The 13188-nt window shown below is 50.7% G+C and overlaps 1 protein-coding gene across 1 annotated transcript; it reads right to left on the bottom strand.

Annotated features, from left to right (window-relative positions):
* Positions 1-6288: 6288 nt before the first annotated feature.
* N7539_001124 (uncharacterized protein) lies at positions 6289-6492 on the bottom strand (the record flags this gene model as incomplete). Its single annotated transcript, XM_056930728.1, has 1 exon — positions 6289-6492. One exon carries the CDS (start codon positions 6490-6492, stop codon positions 6289-6291), a length of 204 nt encoding a protein of 67 aa, XP_056795021.1.
* Positions 6493-13188: the final 6696 nt, after the last annotated feature.

The following is a 13188-nucleotide window of genomic DNA, read 5'->3' as shown; positions in this document are numbered from 1 at the left end:
ATACATATTGCGAGAAGGTTGCAGATAGACATCGACGAATGACAATTTGTGCTGTCGAGTTCTCTCGAGTTCTCTCGAGCCAAAGAGGGCACCCTGGAATTCGCACACCATAATGGAGATGACCACCGGACCACCTTGCTTCCACTCGACCAGACTTCCTGTGTATCTCGTCAGCTATCCGAAGTGCCCCGGGGGTACCGTGGGTAGGAATAACGACCAGCAGACAAAGACAAGCCCGCTACCTGTAGATGTCCCTGCGCGGTGGGCCAATGTCCACCGCCATCGAGCTCGACCCTCTCTTGTCCCCCAAAGGGCAGTCTGGCAATCAAAAGCGGCAAGGGCGCTCAACTGGGATTCTCTCCGGTTTCACCTCGCCCAGCTCATCCAAAGAGTTGACATCGACCGAGCTAAACAGTGTCTCATCACCAGATGGCCTGTATGTAAGGTACTCGGCAAAGGAGAAACCTTGAACGATTGTCTTGTGTCTCATGGATATTGAACTCAATCAATATGAAGGCCTTGGAAACTTTGGGTCCCCCCCCCCCTCGGCGGAACCCCTCTCTCGAGAAGGGTGCAAGTATGGTCTATGACGAGATTAGGTTTAAGGACGTGAGTGTCGAGACAAAGGGATGGAGATGTGCGTAACCGTATCCTCTCCATCATAGACTTCGTGGAGTTCATGCAGGTACCGATCTCCAATGCGCAGGGCTTCCCTCCCCCCCAAGGGGGGAAACAAAAAAGAAAAGAAAAATACCCACCCCGTGCCCTCTCCTCGCCCAGCCATCGAGATAACACGACGCTGATCGACGTACAGTACCCCGTGCCCTAGGTGTTTTCCCCCACGCAGATGCAGACAATAATTGTTGAAACAGGGTTAAATTGCAGCGGGGCCCTGCCTAACACCTCGGCCATCGGGGAATATTCAAATGTGTGCGTACTGCGCAGAGAGGGCGGGTTCATGTTCATGGGCGGTCCTCCCGACTGGAGTGCAGGCGCACGACTCGTTGCCAACGTGCGGCCGATGGACCAAAAAAAAAGCATGGACCTGTTGGTGCCGACCGCGTCTTGGCGTGTTGTGTGGTTATGATACTGTATTCTGGCCCAAACAAAGGCACAAAACGATGGAGTTCTACCGTATAGTACAGTCAGATCCAGCTACCGTACGACGTACATTGCTATCAGCGTGTAAATCAAACTGTAATCCGCTAATCCAAAGCCCATCGAGCCTCATGATGAAACCAAACCCCCTGCCCCCCCGTACCCACAACAACTACAAACACCGCAAGCCGCAAGTACCGAGTAATGCCGCATCTCCCTCCCGTTCAAACGCGTGATTGAAACCAACTTGCAGCAACCAGACCTCTCGAATTCTTGTAGTGGTGAAAAAAAAAAAATTGGTCTCCAATTGACAATAACTAGGAACTTAGCGGATCAGATTGGACAAACGGAGAACAAGTCCAATAAGGTTGGCGCGCCGAAACCCTGGCAGTGGAAGGCTAAAACGACACAGGCTAGACTGCTTACCGTTAGTCCAGGTCTAGGGCGAGTGGAGCTTACTGCTTGGGTACCTTTGGTGGTCTTACTCCTGTCCTCTCCACACTTACAGTACTTGCTTTCAAGCCCTTGATCGTCCGCTTCCTTGACAAACCGAGAGGACACAGGGTCCTCCCAAGGTAGGCCAATAAACGACTTGGCCATCGACAAGCTGTAGTCCCTGCATTTTGTTACTGTTGACTTGATAGAACCGGAGAGCACCCATGAAAAAAAAAAAAAAACCCCTGGAATTTGCAAGATATTTCCAATCTGCACCTTGTAAGGACGGTGAGAATAGCAAAAGGTCCAACTAAAAGAACATGACTCCATGAGAGAAGCGGGATACTTGAATCCAGAAAACGCTTCCCACCCTCGATCAACAATGTTACACATAGACTCGAGACTCGGGTGTCGGGTGTCGGGTGTCGGGAGAATCACCATTTCGCAATGCGTTCAAAAAGGCAAATGCGCACAGGCATTCTTGGGTCGATCTCGTTGAGATTTCGGCTCCGAGAAGGCACCAGTGACGATAGGTGCAGCCCTTTGACTGGCGCGTCACGATCAAACGCTGTTTGGAAACGGGATTTGGCCCACTTGGCTTGGGAGTCAAACTCTAATTCTGTCGTGAACCTCCCAGTCCCAAGTATTCTTGGCGACTCGTGATCACAACGCAGCAGGAAAAGCCTTACAGTAGTAGGACTCCTGTAGGAATACGGTAATTTAATATGGAGTTGCAAAGGATCTTGAGCTGTTCTGTGTAGATTGCAAGTGGAAAGTGTAACCAACAGGCGAGTGTGGGGTTCTTTGGTTGGTTTTGAACCCGGTGGAAAGCGAGTAGGATCTTCAATCAGAAGTTCCTCGCCACGACGTGACTTATCTGATGGAATCATTGCGATCGCGCACCAGCCCATCTTTGCATCCTCGAATTTCAGGTGCTGGTAGGTCCAGATTTAGCAACACAAGCACATAGCTCTATTGATGACGTAGCTCTATTGATCACGTAGCTCTATTGATCACGTAGCTCTATTGATCACGTAGCTCTATTGATCACGTAGCTCTATTGATCACATAACTCTATTGATCGCATAGCCCTATTGATGTATGTATATGGAAACTCCCACTTGCCGAGTGGAGGAACAGCCAATCTCTACAGAACGATGGAATTTGGTCCATCAAACATAGACATGCACGTTAAGGTCATAAAGTAATAAGGTAATGAGTGCCAGGCTTACCATTACCCCACGAGCAGCGGAACGTATGATTTCGTAATCTCAACCCGTGTGATTTGCGACTCGGGTTATTTCGAGCTAAAGGAGCCTGAAGCCTTAGTGGATCAACCCATGGTCGCAACTAGTATTCGATCAAGGGAACTGGACACCGTGCACACTAACACAGTGCTGGAGGTTCTTCATGATATGTGTGGTACCTATCATCATTGTTTGGCGCAGGTGGATGTCCCCCGGGCATCTCTCTGTTGGTGCCGTCATCATCGGAATGTCCGAGGTATATCCATTCTCTGGACGGGTGCAGTGGTGGCACCGAAAATAGAAGTGCCCGCACCTTCCTCCACCTCCACTTTGTAGCTGTCATCCGGTTGGCACATTCTTGGAATCAAAAGGAGAAACTGCTCGAAGGAAAATCTTCAGCCTCGGTAGTGGGTAGTGGTACTGGACAGGAACTCGAAATTCCCTTCTTCTATTTTCAAATTGCCCGAAACTAGTCAAACGGGGGTTTCCGGACATCCGTGAAGAATCTTACGTAGGGATCGGATCAGCCGAGAGTCATGAGCGAGATCATTGAGCTACTATAGTGAGGAGGAAAGACTAGTACCTTGTACAGTTTATGTGTGAGGGTTGGAATTTGCTTGGGTGCTACCGCGCTCGCAGGTAACATTGAAGTTGAGAGAACGGACTTATACAAGACTCTCTGCAACAATCTGGAATTGCTCGTTACACTACTGACGACGGGAGAAGGGAGAAGTGAGTCGTGACTCTAGTGAGTACCGAGCACCGAGTACCGAGCACCGAGTACCCTGTACTCAGTACAGGCATTGACAACCCCCCCCCCCCATGTTGTCCTGCGCCCCGACCGGGCACGACCCATCACCGGAAACACCATATAGGCATGGACAAATGGTGCCTGCTTCAACTTGAAAGTTCGATCCAATCCCATCCCCAATTTGCAAGGGGAACAGACCTTGACAAGGAGATCCGACCCATGGATTCAAGACATGGATGGAAATTGACTTTTGATGTATGCGAGCGGGTTGAAGCGCGCCAGAGACCTGAGGAACCATTATGTACAGGACCACAAAATTGAATGGTTGAATGGTCCATCGTTCGGTTCTTCTCCAAAGAAATGCCTTGGCAGCTTATCATCCGGTCAATGATCATATACTTCTCCTGCAGTAGCGACAGGTGAGTGGTTCATGTCGCCGCTGAAATGTCCCAATTTTTGGGCGCAAAAGCAAGCGATTACCCACTGGGGATAAGTTGCGGGTCCTGCGTAGAATAAGAAGGGGCCAGGAACCAAAGGGAAGGGAAGGGGAAGAGAGGGGGAGAAAGAGAAAAGAAAACCAAAAAAAGAGAAAAGAGGGCCGCGGGTAATTGAACCACCAGCCACGCAGGCGCACGCTCGCCCTGTGGTAGGGTCATGGGTCAAAAGGTGTGTTGGAAGTCAAAAGGGACATCACAAAAAGACAAACTTGATGAACATGATCATCCAATTTTGCCTCGTTGTTGAATTCTTATTGGGGTTGCCCTTGTTCGAATTCATGACCATCTCCCGAACAAGATTAGCGCTTGGAAATTCGAGAGTTGATGAGCGTGAACCAAGGAATAAGCCTTTTCCATCATAGGTTAGTCGCGGACGCGGATGAGGACGAGGTTAAACTTTTCTTTCCAACATGGGATTCGTATGCATCTCTTCTGAACATTGAGTATTCTACTAACTACTTGAGTGAAGCCGTGTGGAGGTTTCTTGTGATCCTCACACCAACTGCGTCGATTTCCTCGTCAATTCTCGTCAATTCGGATGGGGGAGCTCTCGGGTAGAGTCTTTGAATGATCACCGTCTGGGGACACCGCCACGATCGCCCGACCCAGGGTTGCATTTCTGCTTGTGCGCACTGCGCACAAGCAGTGGGCGGATCGGATCTACCGTGATGAGGGCACCCATTTAGTACCACCCCCTCGGTTCGGGGAGATCTCGTCTGTAGGGTCGGATTGTTGTCAATTCCATGGTGATGATCGGTGAGACCGAGGAAAATCATATACATGTTTAGAGACCGGTGAGGGCTGGTTGCGCAACAAGTATTGCTAGTTGAGGTGGTAGGTGGCGCAGCTATAGTACATTTTTTTTTTTCAAAAGGGAGCATCATATAGAGCTGGAGGCTCGGAACCTTATATACAGTAGTCTGGGGGAAAAAGCTAACCTGCCTGACTAAACGGGCAAGTAGGTTCCCTCTACCAACTTACCAAGGCATCCGTGCTTATCGATCATTTTCCATGTTAGGCAAGACGGGAACGGGCATTTTACCACGACTCCGTGGTCAGGTCAGTCTGCTCAGCTCAGCTCAGCTCAGCTATTTTGAATCGACCATGCTTGTAGACAAGAAGATGTCCGAGGTCGTTGTTTTCTCAATGATCACTAGGCGAGGTGGTCTGACTGCATCCCTGTAGCAAGTTTGCCATTTGCAACTGATTCGAAGACCTTCGTTGGGAGCGAGAGTCAGTGGATGACCAACTCCGTGGGTTGCCACGTTTCTCCAGAGCGGAACCCATTCAGTTGTACAAAGGTTGCGCACGGGACTGCAGTAATGGAGAATTGTACCGTCGCAGTGCGTCAGGGTCGCAGTGCAGCGTGGGAGTGAATGACAAGCGGGCTGGTCATTGTCCTGCAGTCACCAAAGGCATGTACGGTACTCTCTCGGTCGGAGGTTATGCACATTGCACACATATACAAATAGGCATTATGAGATACTATGGATACCGCGTTGCACAAACATCCAATGTGCAGCCTGCAGGACTGCAGCCAACATGGGTCGTGACCCAAGGGCCCCGGGGCCTCCCCGACCACGGTCAACTTCTGAATCGACGGAGGAGTGGGCCGCCGAAGGGCTGAAAAGCCCACTGGTCGACGAGTGGACCTCAAAATAGGTGAGGACGGAGGAGTCGAGGACTCCTTTCGCGTCCCAATCAGGTCAGACGACGCCATACTCGATCTGGTGACTGGGTCCCTTGGAAGGCTGCAAGGCGTACTATGTTTAGATCGATGGTGAGCCTCCTCCTTGTTGGCTTCCCGTCTTTGAGCTGTTGACTTGATCCCATCTGGTCAAAGACTACTATCCCTCGGACAAGCTCATCAGCCCTGCACAAGCACGGCAGGCCCAGCATAGCGATCGGTCGCCTTACCCGGGATCACCGAAATGCGACCGCAAGATCGTTGGGACATGTCCGCTTTACTTTCAGCGTCATTTTCGGTCTGATCTTTTCTTTTCTTTTCTTTTCTTCTGTTCTCTGGCGGTCGCGGTGGATGCATCGCATTCAACCTCGGAGCCGGAGAATGGTTCCGCCTGGTGATCCGATTTCATGGATAACAGTCACCACTTCCCGAGAGGAAGACTCCTCTTCTGTCGTTCGGTTCGGGTAGGTTGACCCTCACCCTAGTCCTAGATCAGGGAAAACCAGACCCAAATGGTAGTCAAAGCCAATGAGAACATTGTCTTTTTTTCTTTCTTGGAGAGTTACTCCGAGATCACCACTTTTCGCCGTTGGGATCCTCGTCCGTCGTCAGTAAACTTCCACGCTTGTCCAAGCCCTCATCGGTTGACAAGGTCAGCTGCGTGAAACTTGAGTCTGTGCCGCTGCGGTCCCTATAAGAGGTCTTTTCCCAGGCGATTTCTAGCGTAGCCCACAAAGGCAGAGATAGGTTGAAAGCAGAGCGACCATGCCGAGTCATTTCCTAGCCACGGAGAGGTCGACTGGGACGTGGGTGTCGTGACTTGAGGAGTGTCCCTTGTGAGACGGGGAGCGGAAACTTGGACGGTCAATCAAGGTTTCTGCGATGGCCCAAAATGGAAATATCCGGGGTTCACCGGTCGATGCGATGTTTTCCCGGTGCTGTGTAGCGAGCCTGGCATCGGTGTGATGTCAGCACCTGATGTCGGCAAATATGCAGCCCGGGGGAAGGACAGATGTCCATGGTACAGTAGTGTACAGTGTACACTACTACACTTACCGAATGGGACACCTGTGCGGTGTTTTTATTAGGGGTTGGAGTCGGAATTGACACCCCAGCTGCACACAGACGGGACACACTGGATGTTCCTGCGCTGCGGTACTGGAGGCTTCTGTCAATCCCAGTAATAATAGTATCACCACCTGCACTCGTGGCCAGTTTGCGCTCCGGTGGGAAGTGGAGTGGCCTGACGCTACTGTATGACTATGTAGCATGTATGTACCTTCAATGCTTCATGCAGTATGCACCCCCCGTAGTCCCGCATACACGCAGCAGTAGTCGACTCCGTAGATTAACATTATTCCTAGCAAATCACTATCCTGTCTTGACTCTAGATATTGCACTGTCAACGGACCATGATCTTATGAAAAGAGCCAACCTTTCTTGATTGGCTTCGAATGTTTGTGGATTGGTAACCTTAGCCGTGACCAACTAACGGTGGTGGAGCATTGGCAGCAGTGCGTCTGGTCGGGGCGAGCAGACGCGAGAAAGATCATGTTGGAAGATAAAGAGAGGGAATTTCCACCACTCCAATGACATGACTCCAGTGGACGATTCGATTGTGGGGCTCAACGCTCTCATCAGGGAACGAGGGCTGCGGATGAACAGCCCGATCCGTGGGCACTGAACCATAGGTGAGGTCGAGTCTCTCTGAAAAGGACTTTGCTGGAAATAGGTCTTCACCAGACCCGACCGACACCTGCGCCCACGGTTGTGGTTGATGAACTTCGGTTCATGTTGATCGTTGTCGAGGTTTTGGTAGTAGGTAGATCGGGTGGTGAAAAGGGCCCATGAAGCCACGGTCGTCAATGCAACGGAAAAATCCAAGACTGCATGGTCCCTTCATTCGTGGTTTAACGAGTGATCCAAGGTTCCATCTAGTCCTTCCAGTGGATGAGTTTAAGCTGAGGCAGGTGGCAGAAGATTGCTGGAACTTTGTAGAATACCTGGTTCTACTACCTTATCGGTAGAGAGTAGCAGAATCTAGAAACATATCTGTGCGCCTATCCCGGTCGTCACCTCCCACAGAGTCAGACAGGTAAGGGTGCCAAAGTGCGCAGGTAGGCAAATACAAAAATATTGAAACACACAAGTGAATAGGACGAGAAATCCATCGGAATGGAATCATCAAGCTCAAAAGTACCTAGTGGACTCGAATCTATAACATGCGTTAGAGAATAAAGGTTTTCTTCAGACTAAATGATCAACAATAGGTACGTGGTACCCGTCTCCAGTACCTTCTGACGGGAGTCTCCCGAAACGGTTAATCAGGCTCCAGCTATCTTTGCCAGAATCTGACTAGCGTCTTTGGGGCCACCTCTTTTCTCCACTGACAAGCACCCACGGCCAACCCTGGCAAACCGGCATTTACTGGGCAGCAGTGCTGCACTGTTGAACTGCTGACACACTACTGACCGGCATTGCTAATATGGATATGGCGCTTCACAGTCAAGCGAGCCACTTGATGATTCGACGATGCGAGAGATGAAGATTCATAAGAGTACGGACATGGATGGACCTGATGCACGAGGACATGATGTAATCAGCCACTGGAGCTAAGGCCACTGCATATGCGCCTCAAAGCGATCTCTAACTGATGTGTCGAGTTGACCACGTCTGGTCAGGCGAGGGTCATGATGAGGTGAGTCACGACTCACCGACAACTAAATATTCAGTCATGGTGTATCTGTGGTCACTACGGTCATATGGTGTCATATCGAACCTCTACCGTCAAAAGACTGACAGGATAATTGAGAGGCACCTTGTCGTTGGGAGGAAAAAAAAAACAACCTTCGTCCGATTGTTGACGGTCCTTGGTTATGCCTCATTCGCTTCTGTCGCAGCTCTTCGATGTACAACTCCAACCTTTTTCCAACACGGGCGTCTACTTGATTACATCAGGGTCGGGCGCATCTCGCAAATCGTACCGGTCGGCCTTTCTGAGGCTCCACTTCTTTTCGCGGCGCAAGCCGCCTGATTAGTCTTTATTCCGTGTCCCAACTTCTTCGGGATCCTTTGCTTTAGGTTTAGGTAAACATGCGTACCATCCTTCCGGTTTGGATCTGCTGGACCAACTTTTCTGTTCGTTGCTGTACTACTCTATCTGCCCCGACTCCCTTAGGTAGGTAATTACCCTTTCGTTTCACTCCAGGACGAGTTGGGCTGTATCATCTCTACCACAGCCTGACATTTGACCCTGACCCATCCCGCAAAAGAGACCTGGGGGTGCAGGTACATGAGTACCCCATCACTTCTAGTCGTAGTGGAGGCCTTTGTGATGATTTAGGCACTCGGGCGGACCGTTCGGATCTCGTATCCCCGACATCGACTACTTTGAGTGCTTTCCCACAACAATCGCGTCGGAAGACTCTGCTAGTCTACTCAGCTACTGTATAATGTACATGCCTAGATGGTGATGGTAAATGATGGTATCGCGCGCCCATCCCTGAGGCACTGGCATCAATTCACGTCGACATACTATTGATCCCTTCGGACCCTAGCGACCGTCCTCCTTCCCTTTCTTCCCCCCGGGTGCCCTGGTCCTTTGTTTGTCAATTTGAAGAATGGCGGAAATTGGCCGCATTAGACCGTCAGGTGACGAGCGACAGGAACAGCCGGAAGGTCACCCCACACTCGAAAATAACTCGTCGTCAAACCGGGTCGGTCTCCTCCAGGATTGACGGTAGGATTCACGATCATAATGACTAGAAGACATCTGGAAGGTGCCACGACCGGCTCTTGCAGCTGGGCGTGGGTGGACATCGGTGCTCCAGTGCTACTACTAGGTAGGAGGTACCCTGTAACCCTACTACCTAGAGCTCCTGGGCGGACCAAGATCCTCACGGATGTCGATGCATGATTGAACGATGACCTCGTTGCGTTTCCTTTGGGGAATTGTCTGAGGCGGTTGCCTCACATCGCGGGGCTGAACAGGACTCTACCCGTATGACTCCTAGCATTTCTCTCATTCAAGGTCTCTTTCAGGAGATGAGCAGGGCTTCTCTGAACCTTGCAACGACCTAAGGGGATTGATGATTGATGATACCCTTGATGATTCCCTTGATCAACATCACCACTCAAACAGTCCGTGAACCCATTCTGCTTGTTACCACTCACCAGACCCTAGTTGAAATTCGAAAAAGGGAAGGGGATCAGATCCAAAAAAAAAAAAAAGGAAAAAAGTCCGAAAGAAGACTTGATCGTACAGTCAAAAAAAAAGAATTCCCAAAAGTATCCCGTGCTCCCGAGTCCCTTCACGGTTAGTCACTTGTGCATCCCCCGCCACGATTTCCCGCTAGCCGTTTACTCTATGTACACAAGACACGACCTAATTGAGGTTGGACTGGGCTGGGGACACAAAGAGTGGACCCGTCCAACCAACCTCTTCCTCTCACTCTCCCTCTTTCTCTTCTGTTCGCTGTTGCTGTCGGCCCTAATGAGAAGTCTAACAGAACGAAGAATATTATGAATATCATTATGTGATTATGATACTACTCTTCTGTCGTTCACCTGTTCTCCTCTCCTCCAAATCCTTTCGTCTTTTCTTCTCTCTTCAGTTTCATTTTCGGGCCTCCTTGATTTTTTTTTTTTTTTTTTTAATCTCACCATTTCCATTTTTGTACCATCTTCCAATACGATGCTTCCTTTGGAAGTCTATTTTGCCAGGTCTTCTGATCCCACTCGTTATCGATCTTTGTTAGTCACTTCTTTTCCAGTTCCCAGTCTCCTGCAGGTCAGTATATTTTTGGGAGTGGTGTGTCGATTGGAAGAGCTTCTCGGCAGCGCCCTCTGGGTGGCCATCTTTTGGGTACTTTCACAGCCTCCTCAGCACCAACCTCCATCTTCCCTTTCTACCCAAAGCAGTCCCTCCGCCCCCGGAGTAATAATTGGTCGCATAGTGGTCTCCCTTTCTGAACTTCTGACGCTCTTGCCATCAGTCGGTTCAACAATAATTCCTCGATCGACTCGATTCTGGTTGGTTCATTTTATCATCTGGCCGCGAAGCAGTCGCTGACGGTCACGATTATTTCGATTCTCACGATGGTCCCATCATCTGTATCTCATTTTCTTCTTTTCCCTTGAGAATTTCTCTCTCTTTTTTTTTTTTTTTTTCTTTCCCCCTTCTTTTCTTCCTGTCTCTTGTACCATTGTACCAATTTAATTTTTTTTTCCGATTTTTGATTTCTCTCGTTTTCTGATTTCCTCGGTCCATCGTGTTGTCCTTGTCTGGCACCGGTCCCACTCTTCGGGCTCTCCACGCCTTACCCGATCGGGAGCAGCGTCGAAATCCCGGAACCTCCACAGCTCGTGGCCCTAGTGGGCTCTTTCGGTCCACAGGCGTGAGCTGTGGTACTCGAGAGGTCTCCACTGACCAGTTGAGCTCCACTTTGGCCCCCGACTCATTGGCTCCCAAGGCTCCCACAGGCTTTCCACCCCTCTCTCTCTCTCTCTCTCTCTCGCTCTCCCTCTTCTCTCTGCTCCCTCCGGTGCTCCCCACTCTCTCCCTCAGGCCAGTCAGGCCCTCTCCTCACCCACACCAGAAGAGGGTATAGTTCCTGATGGCATTACCACCTGGACTCTGCCGTGCCTGGTCATCGACTGCTAATAATAATCTCAATCTCGTATACTCCCCGGTGCTTTTAATCCTGGGACCATCCTTGCATCGGTCCTCTTCTCCTCCCCCTCCCTTTCTCCCGACTCATCTCTACTTCCCCGGGCTTTTTCTCTTCTTGATGATGATACCTTGACGGTCTCACTCCCACACATTCGCTCCCCACGTTCGCTCTTACGCTCGCTATCTGCTGCCACGAGAATCACGTTCGCTACGCCGCTCTGCTGTCGAGGAACGGACAAGATCGCAGAGAAATCATATCCCCACCATTCTGGACATCTGACGCTATCGCTGGGATCTCCGCACGAGAAAAAAAAAAGAACGTCACCAAAGATCACTTGCCCCACAAAGGAGGCTGAAGGAGCGTTGTATCCTTTGCTACAACACTTCCCTCTTCAAAAACGGAAGATCGACAGAGAAAGAGGAAGAGAAAGAGAAAGAGAAAGAGAAAGAGAAAGCAAGAGAGAGTGAGAGAGAGAGAGTGAGAGTGAAAAAGTGAGAGGGAAAGAAAGACAGAAGGAAGGAAATCCGCCCTGATCGATTTAGAGGAAAAGGACGGAAAATTGCGCACTTCATTTTCAGTTTATGATCTGATTATTGATTAATATCTAATTGTCGGCCACCACCGGAACTCGCCTCCCCCCTTCTCCATCGGACAGTTTGTCTTTCGTAAGGGGAACCACACGGAGATTGCGTCGTCGAACGCTGTCGGGTTCTCGTTTGCGACGGCCGTGGTTGTCGGCTTCCACTCTTCGCGGACTCGGGCGACTCTCATCTCGTAGCGCGCCGTTTGTCGGGAAGCACTCTCCCAGATCGAGGCCGCGCCTGCACACCCGCTTCGATCTCGAGGCCTCCGTCTCTGTTGGTGATCTACCACTCGTTCTAGATCGCATCAGGACGTTCTTGCGCCTTCACAATCGATCGAACTGCCTGGGAAGCTCTCCAGACCGACACAATCAGTCCTGAGGAGTCACACGGAGAAAGTACTGTCCGGCGCAAAACCATACGGTTGACAGTGGACAGTGAACAAAGACGATCAAGGTGAGTCGCGAAAACAGAGTTAATCTCCTTGTATGACTTGCATGATCGACATCGTGTTCAACTCTCCTTCCCTCCTGCGCTCCTGTGCTCCTTCTTTGCGTCCACGGGCTCCCTCCCTTTGACCCCCTCCCCCCTCCCCCTCGTGCCTTGCATCTTTTGCCCTTTTGGGTGCCATGTTCCAGATATCCACTCTCCTTGCAGTCCCAGACGACTTGGATCAAAGTAGACCGTCGTCGGACGATAGGCCAACGAGCCCGTCGGAGATGATGAGCGTCGCGGATACTGGACGGACAGGCCCTCCCCGTCTAATATCAATTTCGATAGTACCCTATCCCCTTCGGGGCTATCATCTCGTCGCGCTTGTTCTCTATTGCGTCTCATCTCATCTCGGACGAAGTGTTTGTTGTTGACTCTTCTCTTCTTCTATCCAGTCTCACTCCGTCCCATTCTTGCATATTAGGACAGACACACGGCGATTGCCAGTGAAGGGGCCAACGGAGTTTGACTTTCATCCTGAATCACTTGGTAGGTCTCTCCCCTCTACTCCTTGTCTTGTTTCATCCGGTCCAGCTCGCTGTGGTCATGCTCGTCGTCGACATGGGTGGGGGGCTGGGCTTGCCTTCTTCGTGTGGAAGGTCGTTGGCGATGATGTCGTTCAGACCGCGTGATTGATGTGCCAACCCGTCCTCTCGGTCTCCCCGTCACTACCGTCCTCGGGCATTGGGAGCACTCTGGTCAAAGATTGTCCTTCACGAGCAGGCAGG

Source organism: Penicillium diatomitis (assembly GCF_028827545.1).
Source record: "Penicillium diatomitis strain IBT 30728 chromosome Unknown utg000001l_segment0_segment0, whole genome shotgun sequence".
Taxonomy (NCBI): domain Eukaryota; kingdom Fungi; phylum Ascomycota; class Eurotiomycetes; order Eurotiales; family Aspergillaceae; genus Penicillium; species Penicillium diatomitis.
This window is presented reverse-complemented; position numbering and strand designations above follow the sequence as displayed.